Below are 24,314 nucleotides of genomic sequence, written 5' to 3' on the forward strand. Positions count from 1 at the left end.
TTTTATCAGGCAGCCAAATCAGTTACGTGCAAGTCAGTCCAAACTGAGGTGGGTTTTTTTTGTCCCACTTCTGTTGGAAGCAACAACTGCATGGACTTCACTCCCCACACCAACTCTGATATAACGGATGAGGTTTTGGTGCCGGCCACACTTCTGTGGGGCAAGGGCAACTCCAGCACATGCTTCCTCACAGGGCTGAAAGCAGACTCAGCCCAGAAACTATCCTGTAACTCCCCAAAGGACCAGTGTAGAGTGGAAAATTTAATGGAAGGATCAACCTTTCCCCTCAAATGTTACCTCTCACTTAATAGACATGCCCATCATTAATACTTTGTGCTCACAACCAATCCTCCAGCCCACCAAACCTGAGAAACGCAAGACCCCATTTAGTTCTCACTTACAGAAGCACAGACAAGAACATCCCTGGGGAAGTCCAAGAAGTTACCCTGGTCTGACAGCAGCGCTGGGGAGAGGTTTAACGTGTCCACAGACAATATTTTAATAAAAAGATTAATTTCTAGCTCATTTTCCTGCATCATCTTCCATTCCAGTTTCTCTGCAGTTGTACTTGTGGCCCATTTCCTAGGCAGTTTTCTGGACTGTGTAAAGACCACTGCTTGCAATAAACTACATTAAAAAACCCTTATGTCTGACAAATCACCCATAAGTCTGTTTTCCCCTCAGTGTCCTTTTAGCAGGCAGTTAATGAAGTTAGCAGCGGTGACCCTTAAAGTGATACTTGGGGAGTACTCATTGCTAACACACTGCTCACAGTAATTCTTCCAAGCAGAGATGACAGGGAAGGAGTGGGAAGGAAATCTCTGTTTTGGCTTTCTTTTTTTTTTTTCTAAAGCAGATTTTAAGGAAAAAAATGAGGGTTGCTTCAGTGTTTCATGAGTTCCCATTCCTTGCTGACTTCATCTTTCCTTCTTTTCCCACTCAAACCCAGGATGCTTCTAGTCTGGCTGCATCAGCAGGCTGGCTGGGGCAAGCTCGCAGGGCTCCCTTCCCAGCAAGGGCTCAGGGTGGATGCTCCAGGGAGCCTGGGGCTTCACCAGTCCCATGGGCTGATGCAGTTTCTCCCCAACAGGAACCTCTTGTTGACGGCCTTGTTCTTTCGCCTCTTCTGCCAAATCCTCAGCTGCTTTGTCGTACGTTACAGGCCGTTCTTCCACTGGAGAAAACGGATATGTGTTACTGAAAGCCATGTGGGAAGCTTCGCAATAACTAAGCTTAGAGAAAGCTAATGGAGCTGTGAGAGAGGAAAGCTATGAAAGGAAGAACAGTTCAGAGAATTACAAAACCAAAAGAAGAAAAAAAAAAAGAAGAGGCAAAGTCAAGAACGTGCTTCAGATTTTAAGAAATTCCTTGTCCTAGGCAATTTTCACAGTTTTCTGTTTCAGTATACAGGAACAGGAAAAAACATGCCTATGACTGGAAGGCCACCTGCCTGGCAAAATTAAAGCCCCCGCTCCAAAGTCAACAAATCCTTGAATTATTCGCTGGCATGATACAAGAACTTTCTTGAACACGTTAGAAAAGAGAGATTATTTACCACTCTCTATCTAAAAGGGTTGAACCACTATGACTAGAATTTTCAACTAGGAAAAAAAACTCAGACACCTGCCATGAGAAATTTCTCTTCCAATAGCTGCATCCGATAAACCTGTAAGTGAAAACAGATCCTCCTAATGGGAAACACCAGGTCTCCGTCACTGGGTGATACAGCGCGACACATGTTCACAATACAAGCCCCACCAAGTAAATGTGGGGCATATTTTCGACTGATGAATAAAGTGACTCCCCAATATATGTCTGAGGACAGAATGGGCAATTTTGAAATTCTTGCAAGATGCCTGCCCATTCGAGTCTTCTCAGATGCTTGTCTTTGTGTATTTCTAAATCATTGATGCAAACTGGCTTCTCTAGTAGTGTCTGTAGTTAGAAGGTATATATGGTAAATGAGAGAAATGGCTAAGGATATCAATTTTTCTCCATCATTTCTTGCCACCTGAGCAATTAAGAGATTCAGTTGCCCTATATAATGCAGCATTTCCTAAAATTCAGAGTGGTTCACGGAAGCTTTAGTTCGAGGGATGGGACGCACAGCTCCTTCAGTGCCCTCACCCTTGTTTAAACGCTCCCCAGGCAGTCAAACACCTTGTTTAACACAAAAAGCAGAACTGCAGTTGCTGCCAAAGGGCAAAAGGTTTCTGGGGAGACCTGCACTCCTTGCAGCATGGCAGTTTATCCTGCCTGAATGAAGAAGGACTGTCAAAGTATCTCTTTCCACGGATACACATTCCCCATCAGTATGATGGGCGTAACTCACTTGCTGTGAAGCAAACCTGCAAAGTTCTACCTAAGTACAAAAATATGATATTATTACACCATCACAAGAAGCATATGAGTGTGAAAGTCTAATTCCTCATAAATAATGTGCAAAGTGAAGGACTGAATGGTTCTCCACAGCAATACAAATACGGTTTCTGCTGTGCACAGCAGCTATAAACAGGCTAGAAATATTTTGATTTCTCTGTCTTCTCTATCGGCTACTGCTCCTGCTGGTACAAAGGTGAGGAGAGACCTAATAAGGAAGGAAATCCTACTCACCGTATTCTGAAGGACAGGCAGGATGAGGATCTGTTGTCTCACACTCAATTAGATCAACCGCTTTAGCCTCCAGAGAACTGTTGCACTCCTTAACCACCGCAAACTGCAAATACATACAATATGCACAAAACATACAGAGCCCAAATTCATATAAAATGAACCTGCTTTCTGAAACCCAAGAGGCAAACTAGAAGGGCCACACACTCCAACCACAGCAGGGGGAAAAAGGTCATCCTGGCTTCTGGGCTGACCCTTCCCCTGCAGATAATTAAACATTGGATTTGATGACAGCCCCGGTCTTTCTTTGGGAAGTGTGCGGCCCCAGTCTAGTAAAGCACTACCCTTGCAAATCAACCTTTCCAGATGCAAGAACAAAAGCACATGAAAATCAACCCTCTCCATAGGGCTGAGGACCACTTTTAAAGTATTAGAGATACCCACAACCAGACAGCAGGAAACCCTGTCAGACACAGGGAGGGAAGCGAGCCTCCCTCTCTGGCTCTCAGCACCACCTGAGTGTGCGACTCCATCGTCCCACGGTGACATTGGAAGCAGAACGGGACCCTCTGGGGGAACATGCTGAAATGACCAGGGGGAAACCAGGAAAAACAGGGGGGAGAGGAAAGCCATTTGAACCACTGTGCTGGTGGCGAAGGAAAGAGGGAAATCCAGGAAAAGGGAGACGTTTAAAGAGGAGAGAGGGAAAAATGGAAAATGTCTCTAAATAAGATGCCCCAACAGAAGGACTGACAGATTCAGTGGTCCAGGTGGAGAATTGGTGGATGCATGTTTATAGATCACAGATGGAGCAGGTGTGACTACTTAGGCATCAGTTCATTTACATAAAATCTGTAGGCTTACAGCTGCAAACCCACATGTGACAGACCCCCAGAGGAGATTCAGCCACACACCGTTCTGCGAAATCTCTTTGTGCAAAGCACAACAGTTTCTGGATGGAACATCTCAGAATAGCATCAAAATCCAGGCATGTGGAGAAGTTTACTGAGGCTTACGGATCCCTAGGACAAACCTAGCCTGGCTTTTGGAACACTGATAGGAATGTGAAAAAATACCCAGGCATAAACGTAGCCTCACTTGGAGAAGTAAAGGGAAGAGTGAATGACACTTGGACAATTTATAGGTATCGTTTCAGTATCAGGCTACCTCGCATCTGATATGTGTGATAGCGTAAAAGCACGTTACCCTCTACATTAATCCAGAAGGGCAATAACAAGAAAGTCTTTGCACTCCCCAGCCTCACAGATGAGTAGCACTGTGGGCTACAAAAGGAATGAACTTCATGAGCTCTTTACAGTTACTGCATACACATCATCCAGTCCTCATACTACGTCCTTCGTCAGAATTACTATCACTGTGTAAAAAACACCACCCAAAAACCTATTCCAGTGCCTTAAGTGCCGAGGTCCTGTAGAGTTTTTGGTCCCCAGTGTATTATAATCCTTTTTTTTCACTTACAGCTCCCCAATAATGCATTTTTAGTAAACAGTAAAAATAGATAACTGCTGCTTTTTGGCAACTCTACAGTTTCTAACCTGAGTGCATGCATGCATGAATCCCCAGTGAACTTAACACTCAATGGCTACATCAGCACAGAGAGAATCGCAGGCATGAAACGACAGGAAGCCATTCCTGTGTAAGCAGCAATAATTAGCTAAGGGTCAGTGATTTCCTCTTTCAGTCTGCAACAAGCCATTTGCAATAAATTACTCTATTAATGTATTTTATGTCTCCCAGTGCAAGAATGCATGGTGACATTTAACACGAGCGTGTAATGGATGAGTAGGCTGGATTTGTTTTTGTTGATTCAGTCCATTGTTTAGCTGTCTAATTAGTCCTATATTCAGCAAAAATGTCATTGACCACTAGCATTAACTGTGGGGACAACGGCAGGTGGGGGCAGAGCTGATGAGCAGCGGGCCTCCCAGAGCACTGCTCCCAGGCAACGAGCTGTTCTCAGACCCAACAGATGTTTCTGATTTTCCCAGTCTCGGATATTTTGCAAGCTGGGGGTTTTGTCTCTGCTGTGAACAAATGATGACATCGCTGCGATTCGGTACATTTGCCGTCCAGTACCTGGAGGAACAACATGATGGTAATGAAGGGTCCACAAGAGTATGCAGTGCAGCTAAGGAACACGATGTCCTAACCAAGGTCAAGCCAATTCACTCTCCCCAACATACGTTTGGTCGTGTGTGTCAGTGGCTGCCCTCTCACAAATCCTGCCAGACACTCCATCTAAACCATTTGCAGTGCCTTCTTCTGGTTGATTACAAACCCTTAGATTTGCACTACAAATATTCATAGAATCATAGAATCACTAGGTTGGAAAAGACCTTAGAGATCATCCAGTCCAACCGTATCTGTCCGCCACTAAACCCTATCTCTCAGCACCTCATCCACCCGTCTCTTAAACACATCCAGGGATGGTGACTCCACCACCTCCCTGGGCAGCCTGTTCCAGTGTGTGATGACCCTTTCGGTGAAGAACTTCTTCCTTACATCCAATCTAAACCTCCCCTGGCGCAGCTTGAGTCCATTCCCCCTCGTCCGATATATCATTCCATGATATTCAACCCCTCAAACAGACTCCCAGGTAGAACAAAGATTTGGAGCAGAGTCAAACTTCAGGCCTTTCAAAGTCAAATTCTTTTGTGACCATGGCTATGACACACACGGTTCTTGTACCTTTCCAGCTGCAGTTGGGTGTGGAAGGCTTTAAAATCTTGCAGTAATAGTTATACTGGAAAAACGCGTGTGCAGTTACCCCGGTAAAAAGGGGGTAACTAGAGTAACTCCCACTAGAGTTTATCGCCAATCCTGTACAGGTGTAAACTCTCCCAGTAGCGTTCTCCACTGGCATAACTGTTCTTGTTTTGAAGAAATGAAGAGCTTGGCTAATGTGATGCTACCTGGACAAGTGTGGGGATACCTCGTCTAGCCTGGCCTTGAAGAATCACGGAATGGTTTGGGTTGGAAGGGACCTTAAAGCCCATCCAGTTCCAACCCCCCTGCCATGGGCAGGGACACCTTCCACTAGACCAGGTTGCTCCAAGCCTCATCCAGCCTGGCCTTGAAGACATCCGTAAGCTGTGTTACAGCAGTTTATTTGGAGTTGAATGATAGGCATGTGCAGACAAGCTCTGGAAGTAAGTCATGCCACGGCATCTTCGACTGGGCACAGAAGTAGCCACAGATGCCACCTATGTCACTTTTGCCAACTTCAAGTTTCAACTGCTATCGCCCAGCAGTGTAACATCATTTTAGTGCCAGTGAGAATCAGGTTCTTCGATCAGATCTTATGGGGCCAAATTTTCTGACGCAACTTCAAAAACGACACCAGAAACAGGCCAGTAAAACCGGATCGTGATGGCCCTTCTGCCTACAGCAGCGCAAAATTTGTATTTTATACTCCCTGCCCGATAACATCCCGGCTGTTTTCTTTACAAGGCAGCAGCCTCTCATACAAAGACATCGAATTTCATCAACCCCCCAAATAAAGTTCAACGTCTCACAGAGCGCACACAGGACTTGGTTTCCAAGAAGCCTTTTTTCTTTTTTTTTTTTTTTTTCCTGTGGAGGGCATACTTTCCTGTGAAAATAACTCTGTGATATGCCATGTCATCACTTTGCCATTTCCTTAATTTAGAACACAGTTCCCCAACTGTCGTGTTCAAAGCTAACAATAACACTGGCTAATGGTTGCAATACATCCAGGCAGCTGTGAACTTTGAGGGATAACAATGAGGTAAGATGAACTAGGGTTCACAGCAAAGCACTTGATGACTCTAGCAGTTATTTAATATATTTAAGATGTGAATTATTTGATGGATAATCTCAAGTGGATCCCTAACACTCTTTGATCCTTCCTGCTTCCCTCTCCACTCCACATTAATATAGTTACCCGAGACTTGTTGCTGGTAGGTGTCACGTTCTCATTGTCGACGCGGCTGCTGGCATCTCTTATCGCGTCTGCGCTGAGATTCTCCTTATACAAGTTTTGACTTCTGCAACAGAGCAAAAGCTGAAACAAATTATTTTGCTTTGGGAGGAACAGATGCTGCTTCCTTTCACACATTTATAGAAGGGACATATATTTTGTTTTCTTTCATTGCTTTGAAAGGGTGTATTACTGTCAGCTACCACACAGTGGTTAAAACAGCTTGTCAGAAACAGAAGTCAGTAAGAAGTGAACAAATGTTTGTTATAATGTGCCATCCACAAAGGGCCATTTATTAGAAAAAACAATAATCCTCTTAATTTTAACTACAACCTTCAATTTTCTTACATTATTCTATTTATAATACATTCCCCTTATAAAGATTTAGGTTTCAGCAAATACAGTGACCAGCATTTGTGGGTGAAGCTCAGAAACAAAAACCTGACTGTATGTTTGGACACCACTGATAGTTAAGATAAAATAAAATAAAAAAATAAAGTCGCTTCTGCATTCATCTGCATCATGGCACTTGGACTTGTTCCTGTGTGATCCACTCCAGGGGATCCTGCCCTGGCAGGGGAGTTGGACTAGATGATCTCTGGAGGTCCCTTCCAACCCCTACCACTCTGTGACTCTGTGATTTATGAAAAACAGGAATTTCAGAAATTACTATGAAATAAACAAACTGAAAACCTCAAAAAGCTCAGGACTAAGACATTTCCAGGAAAAGGCATGGCCAACAGAATTAGCTCAAGGGGAAAAAAGGCCAAGACTACAACCTGGAGTTAGAAAATTATATGAATGATCAGATCTAAGTGGCTAGTTCCATAAATTAAATAATTGCTATTTTTCCAGTTAAAGAGCAATCACTTATAAAGCAGTAAGTATTACAAGCCCATATAGACCCCAACATAAAAACCAGTCATAAGAAAAAGCTCATTTACACTGCTTGAGATCCAAATCAGTACATTTTTACTGATTTTACGTGCACATTTTTCCTCCTCCTCCTAGACATCAGCTGGCAAAATTAATGTTACACTCCTCAAATTCTGTAAGTCTCTAGTTATCCTTTTACTTGATCTATTTGAAATTAAATTTAATAGACATGTACCAAAGAAAATAAGAATTTTCCTTTTATTTCTACATCACATTCATATACTAACTGGGAAAGGGCATCTGCCATAATTATCATAATTTGCTCCCTTTGTGAAAATACAATGTAAATAATGTTTCCTTTTTGCTAGAAATGAGAAAGACCTGTCTCCACCATAGATTTTCTCCACAGGTTCTCTGTAACATGTTCCTGTGTATTCAAACATTAAAAATAAGTGTCGCCAGCGGAGGGTAAGACTGGGACTGCTAATGGAAAATCAAATAGGTGTCAGATCTGAGGGTACATCAACAGAGCAGAATGCTGAGGAATAAGGTAAATTAGTCCATTTTGATTTTTCCAGAAGCGGTGTCAAGGCTGCTGGTCCCATTTTTTCACCTGGATGAGCCCGTTCTGCATTGCAGCTCATAGTGCCGACAAAACCCTAGCCCGTTACTCCAGTGATATAAAATCCACTGCACAGAGCTCACACCCAGGCACAGTCCTTGGCAGGATGCCCTGCTCCAGAGGATCACTGATCCTACACCTTGACAGCATGCAGAGTAACAGATGCCAGAGGGGCTTGGCGGGCATGGGAGTCTCCGTGTGCCACTGAGCAGAAGCGGGCGAGGCGGTAAAATTTGGTTGACCAAGCATGGGTAAGAGGCCAAGAATTTCTCAATCCTAATCCCAGTCCTACTGTCCATCTTTGCACGGCCTTGGTCAACTGACTTCAAGGGAGTGTGGGTGTTAAATCTGTGATTCAGATTTTTGTTGCTGTTGGAAGACAGCTGTTTCCTTGTTTAGGAAGGATAGGAAGCTTGGCATACTATGCCATCGGAGCACATAAACGTGGCATTAAGAACAACACAGTGCTTTTCAGCAGACTGGAGTCATTGAACAAGCCAACACTTGGGTCTTGGCCTCCAGCTCACACATTTTTCAAATTGGCAGATGTAGATCTCCAACTTCATTGCCTCCAATTAAAAGGAGATCAGCGTCTCCATTTACAGGGGAAGGAACAGGACCATGACAGAGTCGGTACATTTTAAAATACAGTGAAAAGCACTATAGCAATTTCAACCCGAATACTATTTTTCCAGTCTCCAGTTAAATAGGGATTTTAGGTCCGTGGTTTCATTTCGCTCTAGTTAGGCTGCAGTACAGATTCAGTCAAGTATGTAATTGAAAACTTGTTGTTGAGGTAAATAGTTACATTGATCAAAAGCGTTTGACAAGAAAGTAAGGTAAATCAGGGAGAAATTATGAAAGAGAGAGGAAGGGAAGAGAATGCATATCTTTGCACCTTAAAACAAGCCATATTCTGGTTCTTTTTCATGACAGTTTATATGACATATACAGGAAATATAAGAACTTCACAACTTTTCTGTTCTGTATGTATCATTCCACTGATAAGCTTCTGAATCCCAGGCCATGAGAACAAACCAGGCTGCACTTCAGTTCTGGAAGTCTACCACTAGCCATCTTCTATTAACTTCAGCTCTGGATGTCTACCACTAGCCATCTTCTATTAAGAAATGTGGCAGCTTCCCTACATTTATGGACTAAATATGCTAGGAACTATGAAATAAGAATGAAAAATACTAGCTCCCATAGTTAACTTCTTTTGTAGCTTAACTTTTTATGCCTAGATGCCTAATTTTAAAATTAACCTAAATGACAAACAAAACCCCTGCACACAGAGGGCACGTCAGACGGAGAGACTCTTAATGTGGCTACTGTCCGGCTTTTTGTTTGTTTACTTTAAATATAAATATGCATTTAAACAAGAGCCTCCGAGAACAGTTATCTGCCAAGGTCATGGCCAAAGGCCTCTAACTTATTAAATACTGAATACTTTCCAGTCCAAAGGACATCGATGACATTTAATTTCACATCAGACTGGGTTCTTAAATAGTGACTGTAAGGATTCTTACTGCCATGAGAAGAATCCCAAACCTGCACAATTCATTACAGCCATGGAAAATGCCAGGGAGTACTTTTACAACAGATGTGCCCTAAGCTCACATCCCTGATCTTATTCTTTCTACTGCCAGGAAAACTGCTTTCACGTACTGAGTTGGAGGCATCACTGTGGAAGTTTGCTATTGGAAGGGGAGCATGCTGCTTTTCTCAGTGGCAAGGAATCTGAGGTGCCACTCGACACTGAAAGGGAAGCAAACCCAATCTAATAGGATAGCTGGTAGAGAAGAGCCAAATCCTTCCCTTACAGTTCCAGACATCTAGAGCTCTAAGGGAAACCAAGGAAGAAGTAAATAGCATGCTCCTAAACTCTGTCATTCAATACAAATTAGGGCTCCTCTTCAAACCTAATAAGGTCTATTCTTCTTCCACCCACACACGTCACTCACCAACACCAATGCGAGGACTGCAGGCAAGGGATGTGCCAGAACTTAGAATCATAGAATGATTTGGGTTGGAAGGGCCCTTAAAGCCCATCTAGCCCCCCCCCCCCTGCCATGGGCAGGGACCCCTTCCACTAGACCAGGTTGCTCCAAGCCTCATCCAGCCTGGCCTTGAACACTCCCAGGGATGGGGCATCCACAGCTTCTCTGGGCAACCTGTCCCAGTGCCTCCCCACCCTCTCCGGGAAGAATTCCTTCCTGATGTCCCATCTCATTCTCCTCTCTTTCAATTTAAACCTGTTACCCCTTGTCCCGTCACTCCCTGCCCTTGGAAAAACTCTCCGAATTATTCATAGATCCAATCACTGAAAAGCAAAAGAGCAGCGAGGATGAAATGGTGAATTCCACAAGCAGAGGAACAGCTCACGTTCTTTGCCGTGAGCTCTCCAAGAAAGCCAGCAGCCCCTCTGTCCCTGTGCGTGTTTGGAAGCAGTACCTGCGGCGGTACACGGCCAGGGACCCCAGCAGCAGCAGGAGGACCAGCACTGCTACGCACACGGCAATGGTGACGTTCCGCATCTTCACCCGCTCGACGTGCTGCTGTTCCCACCACTCCAGGTCGCTGAACTGGCATCGCTCCCCGACGTAGCCCGTCACGCAGCTGCCAAAAGGAAGTGAGCACACGTTGTAACTGTCGGCAGAGGGAAACTCCGGATCATCACTTCCATGGCCTTGTGTATCGATTTACCATCGGCAGCTGCTATGGAAATATCAGGTTGAATTTAGTAGTGCGAAAGAAAAGTGACTTTAAAGGAACGGCTGTCAAAACCTGCAAAATTCAATATTAAAAGACTTCCTTTACTATAAAGCTATAGAATTATACACTGAGATTAGAATTTCCAGATTCTAATGGGTAAATAATAGAAAAAATAATTTTCTCTTACATCTTGCTCTGTGATTACTGTTTCCCTACGATTTTCCATTTAACTCTTTCCAGCAGCAAGCTTCCCTTTCTTTGAAATACGCAATATAGGACTTACTCGTATTTTCAGAGTGATTTGGTTAAGGGAATCAAATTTTAATCTCAATCCTTACTTTAAAATAAAAGACGAATAGAAGTGTTTGGAAAGAAGAAAACTTGTATGGGTTAGAAACATCTTTGTAACTCAGTTTTAATACAAGCTCATCCTGTAGGCAGTTTCTGTTGATTTGTTTGTTTTCACCACTGTAAAACCCAACATAGTAATACTTATCAGTGCATGAAGCCCTCCAATCAAAATTACTAGAAAGTGAGAAACACATCAAAAAGATTCTCAGCCTAGTTTTACTGTGCAAGGTGAGAGACACAAAAAAGGAAATAATAAAGATAAAAAATGAAAAGTCTGCTCAATTCATATCAATCAGCAATTTAGGCTCAATTCTTTCTCATAATCCTTATTGGTCTAGTTATACTCAAGTCAAAAGAACTAGTCAAATGAGCAAAAGGAGCAGGATCCGACCTGCAGTAGCTGTTACCTAATGTCCTGAAAACATTATATCAGCATTAATTATTAAATCAGACACAAGCACACTCATTCTGTCACAAATTAGAATGCGTATATGTTGGAAGGCAGAAAAATGCTGATTTTTTCATGTAAGATAATAAATTCGAAACAATCTGGAAGATCTACTTTCCAGTGTAAGAGCTTTTACTAAGTAAAATATAATTCACACTGGGTATGTGACTTTTGTTAGGTAACATTTTTCCATTATTTCGCTTTGTGTTTATTCTGACAGCCTCCGTGAATGAATGCTGCCATCTAGTGAGACCTCAGCAATGTGAGCATTCAGCAGGGCCCCCACACAAACCCCGGCCCCCAAGAACACGGCTAAGCATGCTTGATCCTTAACATTTTAAGTGGATTCCACTTCCAGCACTGATGAATACGCACATTTGAATCTTATCATGCACTAACACCTAACAAATAAAAGGAAAAAAGATGTGAAATTTGAAAGTTTTGCAGTTGTAGGTGTGAAATTTTACAGAATCATAGACTGGTTTGGGTGGGAAGGGACCCTAAAGCCCACCCGGTCCCACTCCCTGCCAAGGGACACCTTCTACTAGACCAGGTTGCTCCAAGCCTCATCCAGCCTGGCCTTGGACACTCCCAGGGATGGGGCATCCACAGCTTCTCTGGGCAACCTGTATGTACATGAGAGACGTTCTTCTCATCTCGGAGGTCCGTAGGCAGGGGAGACCACTCATATTTTAAAATAACAAAGCCTAGGATTTGGCAGTGCTTGCAGGAATGGCCTGGTTCCTGCAGGAGGAAGACCTTTGGTGGCCAAAGTAACCCTTTTAATGCTTGATTCTGAAGACATAACACAGATTCAAAGATAATCAAGTTACACAATTAACTCCAACACTGATGGTTTTGAAGAAATTATTACCTCATGGGACTAGGCTGTCACACTGACCAGGCCAAGGCTGACTTCTGGAAATATGAGATTCTTTTTGCTTTCATGAGTAACTGCATTTGGGAAACCAGGAATTAGGCATCACAAAACTATCAACAGGAGGAAGGAACTCTCGTTTTTGAGGTCTCATTGCTACTCTACCTGTCTTTAAGAAGACCATCATATTGTACCCTTTCTGCCAGGGATGAAGGTTCTCCAACCTGTCAGGGAGGGGGCTGACACCAGACTTCTCCTCCCTGGTCCACGCCAGAGACGACAAGACAGAGCTGTCCTCTTCCATCCCAGTGAGTGCGACACTCACGATGAAGAGCGAGGGTGACAGGGAGGTGTAAGTCAGCACAATATGTACCAGAGAGAGGCTCACACCTCTTTCTCAATGCCCTGAGCACCAAGTCATTTAACAACTTCTCTCACGTTCCCAAAGAATTGAGTGCTTAGGGAAAAAATCCAATCCTATTATTAATGGGTGTGAATGGAGCGACCACTTACAGAAACTTACAGTGGTCACATACAGAAAAGAGCAAAGTCTAACGGTAATTGCTAGCATGAGTGATGAACAGATAATTGATGGAGGAACACTTGGCTGTCTGCACGCAGCTGAGCCCTGAGGATACCATTCATCAGCACGGACCATACGAATTTCTGTACTCACTTGCAGGCATAGTCTTGTAGGTCAGAAACATAATTGCACACTCCACCATGGAGGCAGTAGGACTCGTAGGAAGGAGGGCAGCCTACGGAATCACCTTGCACCAGGTGTGTAGAGTATTCGTTGCTGACAACAGTGGGGGACACAGTAGATTCTGAAACAGGATTTCACAAGGACACGTCAAACATTTGGCTGCACTGACAACATTGATCTTACGTTCCAGAATTTCAAGATACGTACAAATTTCCAATTATGACCAGTTACTTGTGTTTTACCCATTTGCTTATGTTGCTTATCAAATTTAGACACACAGAACTTTAGATCAAAATGCTAAATATGCTTGTCTCTAGACCTGCAATGAAAGACCCACAGAGGCTGGCTGCGTTCTGTCTGTTTAGATGTGTGAGTCCAGCTCAGAAGAAAAACTGCGCTGGCTGTCTATTTACGTACACTTCAATGATTTTTGCACCCCATGCAGCTTTAGGGTATGGGAAATCTCTACATGCATAAAGTACCAGAGTCAGAAGTACAAGGAGAGGAAGACTATTTCATGCACTTGGATCTCAGACCATGAAGTTTTCAGATGCAGCTTGTCATCCTTGTGCTCCTATGTTTCTACTCTGCTGCCATCCAGTTGGTGGCATCTGTGTGTGACTGCAGATCGCATTTTTTATGGTTTCAGGCTGGCTCAGGTACAGATCACAGCATCACTTCACTGGGGAAGCAGGGTGTTCTTTGACCCAATTCCTCAAGTGGTTCTGTCGCCTGCTCTGAATCACAGTCACCTACGTAGATAGCCCAACTAGCTGGTGTTAAAGGCAGCTCCAGTACCTCCCCACAGCATCACCTACCGTGCAGACATTCCCTCACAGAGAAGCGCTTTCTTGCCTACTTTGATGCTACAGCAAGTCTATAGGTCAGAACCAAACACCTACGTGGGCAAAGAACTTCTAGCACACATTTATGGGATCAGGCTTATGACTCACACCAGCTTTATTGCAACATGACCTTCCATGACATTTGTTTTTTAAAATTTCATTTGCAGGAGAACTGCCATGGCAAAGAGCCTGAAAGGATAGAGATGAGGGATTTTAGTGAACCCCAGGTGTGACTGCATTCTGCAACGAAAATTTCAGCTTGCTAGAAGAGCTTATGAGGCAAAGAACTAAACCAGTGTGTTAACACACATGAAGACATGGGATCAGATTTACAGCTGAGGGAGCTAGAAGGCATTACTTCCAAATCATGCATCCTTTCAAATCATCATTTCCTGAGTGACACCTGAAACAACCGAGAGCTTAAGAAAAGAGGGTAGGCGTCCTGATAGGTGTTCTGCTCAAAAAGCCGTAATTTCCTTCTGGTTTTCTGCAGAAACGGATCTATGACAATCACACGGCATCCCTCCACCATCACACTGTCACTTGATCTGGACTAAAATGCAACCCAGCGAAGAGGGCTGGCACAGAGTAAGACAAGCCACTCAGCTCCACATTTTCAGAGAATGCTGCTGTCACATTCAGGCACTGGAATAAGGGTCAGTCCCTACTGCTGGACCTTCAACAGCTCCCTTCATTAGATTGGTAACCAGATTTTATAGTTTCAGAGCCCTGTTGAAAAATTAGCCACTGGATCTGAAAGACTAGCTTATGCTGAGGAATTAAATGGGAGTTGAATTATGTGCCGTTCTTGTGGTAGCCTTCTGCGGGGGGAAAGAAGGCACAGAGGGTTTGAAAAATGACACAGACTGAAATCACCTCCAAAAATGTTACCTCCAAGAGCACTGACTTCTGGTATTGACTGTAAAGGCCATTAGATAGATGTGTCATTACATTTAGATAGTTAAAATTAGCATTAAACCTTAATGTAGACATTTTCAAACTAAGCTCAGACCTGGTCTCCTTAGCCCACCTCCAAAGAGCCTCCTAAACCAATGCTAAATGGATCCACAAGCTGCCCAGTAGGTCACTCTAAAGGATTTCCTTAATTTCCGGGTATAACAGTTTATCCAAAAGCACAGTCGTTAACTAAGGGCCACTTCATTTTAATTGCTCGCTCCATATACTCACTGCAGCCGACGCCAGTTCCAGAAGCATCATCGGCACAAGCGCAAGTGAAGCTTCCTTCTGTATTTGTGCAGGTTGTGTTCTCTCCACAGGCGTGGGACCCCGTCTGGCACTCATCAATATCTGTCACCCAAACAGTCTGCAGTTAGAAGAGCAAAATGCCTCAGAGCATCGGTGAAAAGGGCAGCAGTTGCAGCCCTGCAGTCTCCTGGCAGTGAGGGAAACCACAAGACCTTCCCTCTGCAAATACGCCTTCATGGAAAACCTAGCGGAAAAGCAACCAGCATACTTTCTACGCCGAGTAATCACAGCCTCCCCAGGCTCCCAGAGCACGCTATGCTGCTGCAGTGCTCCACAGCGAGAAGGAAGGAAAGGCTTCCCCATGGAACCTAACAGCAGAGTTGAAGCGAAGGCTTTTTTGTTCTGGATACATCCTCCTGGCATTGCGGGTCACAGCTGGCACCCTGGATGAGTACTGTCCAGTGGCATTCTTGCATTAGACAGGAAAAAGGTTTAGGAGTGTGCGGTTGCCCACCCCTGTACCACCCACCTAGTCCAGCCTAGACAAAAAGTTTAGACAGAAGGAAAGGGTCTGGAAACCTAAATTTTGTGTAAACACTTAAACGAAGTGAGTCTCTGAGTTACGATGACGAGATTCCCTGATTACAAGAGTTTCCAGGCTGCGGATGCACTGACACACTTTTAGACACTGTGCATGCATGCAGGCATCCAAAACTGAAGTTCAAAATCACTTACTTACAAATTTCTAGATTTTATAGTACATTTCAAGACATGAAACACAAGATTAGTTTCATAGAATCACAGAGTGGTTTGGGTTGGAAGGGACCTTAAAGCCTGCCCAGGCTCCCCCCCTGCCATGGGCAGGGACCCCTTCCACTAGACCAGGTTGCTCCAAGCCTCATCCAGCCTGGCCTTGGACACTCCCAGGGATGGGGCATCCACAGCTTCTCTGGGCAACCTGTCCCAGTGCCTCCCCACCCTCTCCGGGAAGAATTTCTTCCTGAAGTCCAATCTCAATCTCACTCCTTCTCTTTAAACCTGTTACCCCTTGTCCTGTCACTACAGGCCCTTGGAAAAAGTCCCCCCAGCTTTCTTACCATCTTTTGGTCTTAAAGACTCCAGGAAGATAATGGACTGGTTTTCAATTCTAGTGGTAGGTACCACAACAACTGTAGCTGAACAACTGTACCACAGGCAGTGTTAGCCCAGGTCTGCCTGGGGACAAGCCTTGTAGGTGGTGCTGGGACAGCAAGAAGAGGTTGTCACTACTGTCTGTGCTTCCAAACATCCTCAAAGCCACGAGCTCTGGCTCTCTGACCACTGTAGGCAGAATGCCTTCTGGAACCTCCTGCCTCTGACACCTTCCACACCCTGCCCATAATAACGATATAGTTCTTGATTTTTCAGTCGTCCTTATCTGTGTCAAAGAACCAAGATCCAGCAAAAACTATCTAAGAATTAGTTCATATTTAATGGGTTTTGAATTAGACTATAAAGGAGAAAGGAAAAAGAAAAGGACAAAAGAGCAGCCAAGACTCTGATAAAGCTCTGAACAAACTGTGTGCTAGTCAAATACTGGGAGGAAAAAAATCTTCCTGTTCCTTCACAGAACTGCTGAAATGGATTAAAAAATTAAGAAATGTAGGGAATGAACTAAAGACCTGGCATTAGAGCTGGATGGGAAAATCAGTGGGTCTGATTATTAACAAGACTCTAAATGTACTCAAGTTGTCAGTGTCAACATCTTGAACCTCATTCCTATTAAACAGACCCGGAATTATTTGATGAGTATTATGACACACTCAATACCTGCTTTCGTTTATATTCATGGCAACGATTTCCAATAAAGCTCTACTGCTTCACCTCCACTTCCCTCCTCTCCCTTTCACTCTTCCTCTCTCCTGCCACAGCTACTGAAAAGAGTGCAAACACGGAGGTATCCACTGACAGCTACAGGCTTTGCATATTGATCGGTCGCTGAGGTTGCCACACTCTGAACAGCAAGGAAAGGATCAAAAAGGAAGAAATCGTAAATGTCAGCTGCCTGGGGGAGCCACTGTTGGGATCCATGCCCCTACCAGATTTTTCAGAAGGAACCAGAACAGCTCATTTGACAGCTTCACAGCTTGATGCGAGGCTAGCCCAAACCATGAGATGCCTCTTGTTTATTCACGCTACCCCAGCCTTCCACACACAGCTCAGGCCTCACACATGCCCGTACCGTAGCAATGGACTCCGTCTCCAGCATAGCCCTCCAGGCATTTACAGACATAGCCCCCTTCCGTATTGATACAGCCCGACACGTTGCGGTTACAGCGGTCCATGTTTACAGCACACTCGTCCACATCTGTGAGACAAAACAAGGAGACGGGTCACCTGGGTCATGAAACCATCAGGTGAATCGATAAAAGGAAATGTCTGCATCATCAATCTCCCTCAGACTGGTCATTTGGGCATCTGAAGCAAACAGGAAGAGAAGGCTTTGTGGTCTTGTCTTGGTATGAGATTTGATGGGGATGTTCCAAAAAGCCCAAGTCAAGCAGCTACTTTTAACTGGAGACCTACCGGTTCCACAAATACCACTTGCTTCAAAAAAACAACCCATTTGGAGGGAATGACCCTATTCAAAACTAACATTGTATCCTTAAACCTACTCAGAAACTTTGCTTTGAGAAAGAACCGTGTTGGTTTTGTCTGGGATAGAGTGAATTTTCTTCACAGAACCCTGTATGTGAGTATGTTTGGGATTTATGCTTAAAACAGAGTTGATAACACAGGAATGTTGTAGTTACTGCTGAGCAGTGCCGACATAGCATCAAGGTCTTTTCCACTCCTCATCTCACCCCACCATTGCTTCTGCATGCCGCTTTTGCTTTACCTATTAAACTGGTTTTATCTCAACCCACGAGGTTTCTCACTTTTACTTTTCTGATTCTCTCCCTCATTCCACCGGGGATGAGTGAGTGAGCAGCTGTGTGGTGCTTAGTTGTCAGTTGGGGTTAAACCACGACAAGAACGCATCAGCTTAAAAACAAAGGTACCACAACAGAAAAAAAAAAAAAAAAAATTACACTCATTTCCCCTTCCAATTTTTTTTCCTTTCCACAGCAACAGAGACTGCTGTGAGTCTTCATGCTTAGCCACTAAAAGGTAAATTCTTCTGTTTCTAATGCCTTCCTGTCTTGGCCTTCATGACAGGACAAAGTGCTTCCATTCATGTTGTGCACAAGTCCAAAAACTTAAAGACCACTCCGAGAAATGTGGTTTTTAGACACACTGAGCTAATGAGTTTGAGAGTCTCTTTCTAGTGCAAGAAAGAAACAAGAGCAGAACTTTCATCTAAACGTTGCATCAGGAATAGTAGTTTTTATGAGACTCCTTAATACATACTTCTAAATTATACATCAACTGTCATGTCTATAGTCTGAGCTTTTATAATTAGGGAATTTTTACAAATAAATACATTATGCTTTTAATTCCTATTATCCCCTTTATTGCTTGTTAATATTAATAGGATTAACACTCATGACTCAGGGGAATATAAAGTGTGATAATTAGCCATTTCATCTCACATGCACTCTGCTCATCATCCCTTTCAAAACAAGCAATACCATTGACCTTTCTGTGCTGGCTTCCACAGAAGAGCTGCCCATGTGACAAAAAATACATTTTCTTTCTCTCCCCCAATCTACAGGTTTCCAGAAAGTTGTATTAATATCTTTTATTACCGTAGCATGATTTTCCCTTCCTGGTAAATCCTTTCAAACACTGGCACATAGCACCATCTTCCAGCAAAATACACTGTGCATTGACATCACAATCTAGTGCACTGCAGTCATCTTGATCTATAGGACAAACAAAAAACAAACAGAAAAACACCCCACTAGATGCATTTGGACAGATCAAAGGAGGTATTGTGTATAAGAAAACCCCACCCACCAACCAAAAAACTAGCAAGAAAACCAGAACATGTAGTCAAAGTTTGAAACATAGCTCTCCAGTGTTAATTATGACAAGCCAATATAATAATTAAGGCTGCTGCCTTTGTCTAGATGGAGTTAGTGTCATTTAATATCAGGATTTTTGAATATTGTATGCAAAACCTACTGAACAGTTTAATGATCTAGTGTCATTGAACATATGTAGAATTCAATGCTTTTACTGCAATTTTGTTCAGAGGAACTTAACATACTTATAAAATCACAAGTTCCATATTTGAACTGTTTGTTCTCTAGACCTGGATAATATTATTTAGTTTTGTTGATGCAGCAAAGAAATACAAAGGCATACAAACAAAAAAATCCATCCTACCTGGCACAATTGCATAGACCCAACTTCTTGTAAGAGGGTTAAGGGCATGAATGCCACCAGTCTTGGCACTGAGCCTTTCTTCCTCTAAGGCCTAGGATTTCATTCTGGTGTATAAACCTGTTCGGAGCCTCACAGTCAATTAAAGGAAAACAATCAGCTGACTCTACCTGATACCATGATCTCAGCCATTAACAAAATGCCGATTTTCTGCTTTTCCCCACTGTCCGTATCCTTGAATATCCCACTGCTTTGTGTGCTCCGGAGCAAGGTCTCTGGTGTTGGCATTGGCACTACCTCCTTGTGCACAGAGACACTTCCTAAAAACAACAAGGAAAAAGTGACACAGGCTATTTAAATCTACTGAATTAACTTCTGGATCTTCTATCACTTCCCTACTTTCCAATAATGCTGGTGGTTCCCTTTAAAAATAAACATCAGTGTCCTCCCAGACTAGCCTGTTTGTGGCCACAAATTATTCCTAAAACCACTGACTGAGTTTCCTCAAATACAAGAGACAAGGAGTTCAACTCATAGCTCACAACACTTGCAGCACTGCACACAACTCTCTTACTGCTAATATCCCTAATAAGGGAAAAATTACAATGGTCAGACAACATGTTATTGACCCTGGACAACACCCCAGTTTTTCCATCCTTTAGAGACACCATCATTAAGTAGAGCAAGGTGAATGTTTTCCAATGCTCTCTGTCTGGGGAGGGTCTTTTTTGGAACTGGAGGATTGTACCTGCTGTTGTGTTGGAAACATCCAGAGCACGACAGGTTTTTCCATCTTGAGTTTTCCCAAATCCTGGATGGCACATGCAATATGCAACTCCGAAATTGTTTTCACAGATCTGATCACAGCCTCCATTCTCATAAAGGCAAGGATTTGCCCCTAATGCAGAAAAACAGGCAACTTAAGAAGCTGCTTCTTCAGAAAACATCTCCTTTTAGCTGTGTAGAGTTGAAGCAGTTGGAAAAAGGATAAAGACTGACAAAAAATTGAACATCCTTAGGTGTTTTTTATTAATTAAAAACAGATGCATATAGTAAAGCATAGGCATTATCACCTAGCCTCAGGCAGGAAAGCATACTCTCTATCTAATAAATGTTTCCCTTTATAACAAATTTTCTTTATTATTTCTCCTTTAATATTTAAACCCCTAAAATTCCCTGAGAGAACAAGGGCATAAGGAACCTGTGAATACCTCCTCTCAATCCTGATCTACTGAATTACTTTTTTTCTGCTTACAGGGAGATTATTATCAACAGAAAATCAAATTATTTGAGCCAAAACTAATAAATCTTACAAAATCTTTCTCCATATCATCTGGTATTATTTGTGTGTGTGAGGGGTGCTAATAAACCAGGATAAATAATAATTAGAAGACTGCGGTAGCCTCATGGTAATTGATCAGCATCTATTCTTGGGCATGCTCATAAGCATTCCTGGGACACATGCCTAGATGATGCTTTCAATAAATGCCATTCTGACTATGCAAGGCCTTTTAAAGAGCCTATTTCTGATAATCCTCTCCCCAAGGACATCTATTCTACTGATATCAGTGAACAAGAGGAGGCTGGAAGGGAATGACTGCTTAATTTTTGCAGTATACCTGGTTTCGCCAAAGGATGAACTACAACCATTGATGAGGGTCTCAGCATGCTGCCTCGAAGACGTACCCTGTTTTGGCCGGTCTTCTTGTCCACCCTCATTAGTGATGGCCTAGCCCAGTCAGAAAACCAAAGGTGATCCTCAAACACCGCTACATCAAAAGGGCGGCCTACAAAGAAATTAGGTTTCTCATTTCCACATCTGTAGAACATGCACATGTAAACAAAAAGCAGTATATGCATACAGGTCAGCTACTAACCCAGTGGCATTGCCATAGCCACTTCTCCACTTTGGTGTCTCATGGGGAAGGATAAGCATCCAGGAATGATGGACCGTGGGCACATGTTACTCATGCTCTTAGCAGAGGAGGCTACGACACTTGCCTGGCTCAGTGCTGTCTCCATACTGTGGGTGACCTCCACCCACATCAAGTTCACAAGATGCTTCTACCTTAGACATCATCATTTCTTGAAGCAGCACTGGGACCAGTCTTTCAGAAGTGGAGTGTCTCCCCAGTAAATGGCCCAGCAGAGAGCTGCAGAGGTACACAGCTCCCTTTTGCAGTCTTCATGTAGCAGGGAGGAGAGGAGCTCATGGACATGTGTCATCCTGCCTAAGTGTCCAGGCAAGGGGCAACCTGGAAGCTACAGACACTAGAGCTGCTGGCTCATGGTAGGACCCCAAAGCCAGTGTGTGCTCTCCGTGTCTGCCAAAAGTACACACGAGTTCAATATTCATAGAATCACAGAATGGTTTGGGTTGGAAGGGACCTTAAAGATCGTCCAGTTCCAACCCCCCTGCCATGGGCACGGACACCTTCCACTAGACCAGGTTGCTCCAAGCCTCATCCAGCCTGGCCTTGGACACTCCCAGGGATGGGGCATCCACAGCTTCTCTGGGCAACCTGTCCCAGTGCCTCCCCACCCTCTGCGGGAAGAACTTCTTCCTGGTATCTAATCTAAACCTCCCCACTTTCAATTTAAACCCATCCACAAGAGCACATCAACACACACAGATATTCACTAGCCAATTCATCACATGCAAAATTCCAGAGAGGAATTAATTTTCCTCACTTAAGCCAGCTAGCAGCAGTAGGCTGTGGCTAGTTAATCACTGTCTGTTAGCCGGCTGACACAAACACAAACGGATATAACAGAGCACCCAGGTAGCTTACACCAGGCACCTAACTCATGACTAACAGTAGGTGAGGGAAATCTCACCCCAAGTTCAGAGCAGAGCAATTTTCCCTCGGCAGCACAACTTTATCTGCACTAGGAAAACTCAGATACCTAGTTGGACTTCCAGAGAGAAACTCAGCAACTTAGAATCCAAAGGACACTGTCATATATACAGACAGATATAAAGATCTTTGCAAAATCATTCTGACTCTCTTTAATATCTCTGTCATGAGAGAAAAACGTCATTATTCCATATGGGACTATAGCATCCTTCTATACTTTTACAGATCTGCTTTCAAGGTAGCCTTTGGCCAAGGTTTGTGCAATGGAAGGTAACAACACACACTGTTCTTCCACGGATGTCCACCCAGTTTCAGAGCAGGTTTTCTTTGCCCTGGTCCTTACCCACAGTCTGAATGTGCCCCTCAGTTTGTACCACTGCAGTCTGAGCCCCTCTGAGACCTATATGTGTTGCAGGTATGTGATTTTATGATCTGTGAGTCTGGGTTTTGATGCAGACCTCAGCTAAGTGATCTTTAATTTCAGTAATGAAATTGGGATCCCAGAAGGTATTAGTTTAAAGAACTAAAAATTAAAAAAAATCAAAGCCAAGAAAACAAAACAAGAGGTCAATTAGAACCTTGGGGAAGGAGTGTGTGTTGCATATCGTAAATACACATCACAAACTGAAAAAAACCACTCATACGTAAGGAAAATTCTAACAATACTTAAACAGTGTCTTAAGTGTTAATTTGAAGAGCATATTGTTATTCTGGCAGCACTTCACTACCTCCATTGACCCATGCTTAATCGCTGGGCATCACTCAGTTTTTCTTTCATAGAATCATAGAATGGCTTGGGAAGTTCTTCCTCTCCGAGAAGAACTTCCTGATATCTAATTTTTTCCATGAAAACCGGAGTAACTAGCCCAAGATATAGATACTGTCCCCATCCAAACATTTACTCACAGTTTTAGGATCTATAACATGCACTATGTGAGTCCAGAGGAGGCCAGCAAGATGCTCCGAGGGCTGGAGCCCCTCTGCCATGGGGACAGGCTGAGAGAGTTGGGGGGTTCAGCCTGGAGAAGGGAAGGCTCCGGGGAGCCCTTATTGCAGCCTTCCAGTGCCTGAAGGGGCTACAAGGAAGCTGGGGGGGACTTTTTACAAGGGCAGGGAGTGCGAGGACAAGGGGTAACGGGTTTAAATTGAAAGCGGGGAGGTTTAGATTAGATATCAGGAAGAAATTCTTTCTGGAGAGGGTGGGGAGCACTGGGACAGGTTGCCCAGAGAAGCTGTGGATGCCCCATCCCTGGAAGTGTCCAAGGCCAGGCTGGATGAGGCTTGGAGCAACCTGGGCTAGTGGAAGGTGTCCCTGCCCATGGCAGGGGGGTTGGAACTAGATGGGCTTTAAGGTCCCTTCCAACCCAAACGAGTCTATGGTTCTATGATTCTATCAACAAACAACATCCCACTTTGACCAGCAATACTTTAACCTCTTAACTTGTAAATATATTAAGGATTAAAAATAGAAGTGTAGCATCATCAGTGGAGATAGCAGGAACAGAAAAAGGAATAATTAGATGAACCCTTTCTACAACAGTGCAAACCTGACCCGTTGCACAAACAAAAGGAATGACTGTGTTGTTCACTGCCATGGGTGGGTGCTTACAGGCTGTTTTACTTACGGCTGAAAACAGGGTTAGCAGAACAGCAGAAATAATTTTACCTGTTTTGCATACAGCGCTACTGAATGAATACTCAGTACAGGGGCACTAGAGGGAGCTACTGTAATAAAAATTCACATTACAGCAGAGCATCTATGAAGAGATGCCGCCTTCCCTTCCTCCAGCATGCAGATGTCCAAGAACAGAAGCTGAATCTTGCTCTCACTGTTCGCAAAACATGAGGATATCAAGCCTCTGCAGAGTGACAGGACAAGGGGGAACAGGTTTAAATTGAAAGTGGGGAGATTTAGATTAGATATCAGGAAG

At 43.7% G+C, this 24,314-nt stretch overlaps 1 protein-coding gene across 2 annotated transcripts in view; it reads right to left on the reverse strand.

Annotated features, from left to right (window-relative positions):
• Positions 1 to 956: 956 nt before the first annotated feature.
• Positions 957 to 24,314, reverse strand: part of EGF (epidermal growth factor) — a 62,497-nt gene continuing 39,139 nt past the window's right edge. The window contains exons 15-25 of one of the 2 annotated variants that reach the window (XM_010161249.1): positions 21,145 to 21,312; positions 20,274 to 20,423; positions 19,696 to 19,845; positions 18,946 to 19,062; positions 17,439 to 17,564; positions 15,200 to 15,319; positions 13,137 to 13,287; positions 10,524 to 10,688; positions 6,536 to 6,638; positions 2,614 to 2,716; positions 957 to 1,174 (exon numbers count right to left, since the gene is read on the reverse strand). In XM_010161249.1, coding sequence (XP_010159551.1) covers positions 957 to 1,174; positions 2,614 to 2,716; positions 6,536 to 6,638; positions 10,524 to 10,688; positions 13,137 to 13,287; positions 15,200 to 15,319; positions 17,439 to 17,564; positions 18,946 to 19,062; positions 19,696 to 19,845; positions 20,274 to 20,423; positions 21,145 to 21,312 — 1,571 coding nt within the window. Of the gene's footprint in view, positions 1,175 to 2,613; positions 2,717 to 6,535; positions 6,656 to 10,523; positions 10,689 to 13,136; positions 13,288 to 15,199; positions 15,320 to 17,438; positions 17,565 to 18,945; positions 19,063 to 19,695; positions 19,846 to 20,273; positions 20,424 to 21,144; positions 21,313 to 24,314 lie in introns of those variants that run through there. The other variant, XR_727960.1, reaches the window with a different exon arrangement.

Source organism: Eurypyga helias, unplaced genomic scaffold (genome assembly GCF_000690775.1).
Source record: "Eurypyga helias isolate BGI_N326 unplaced genomic scaffold, ASM69077v1 scaffold7361, whole genome shotgun sequence".
In the NCBI taxonomy this organism is placed as follows: domain Eukaryota; kingdom Metazoa; phylum Chordata; class Aves; order Eurypygiformes; family Eurypygidae; genus Eurypyga; species Eurypyga helias.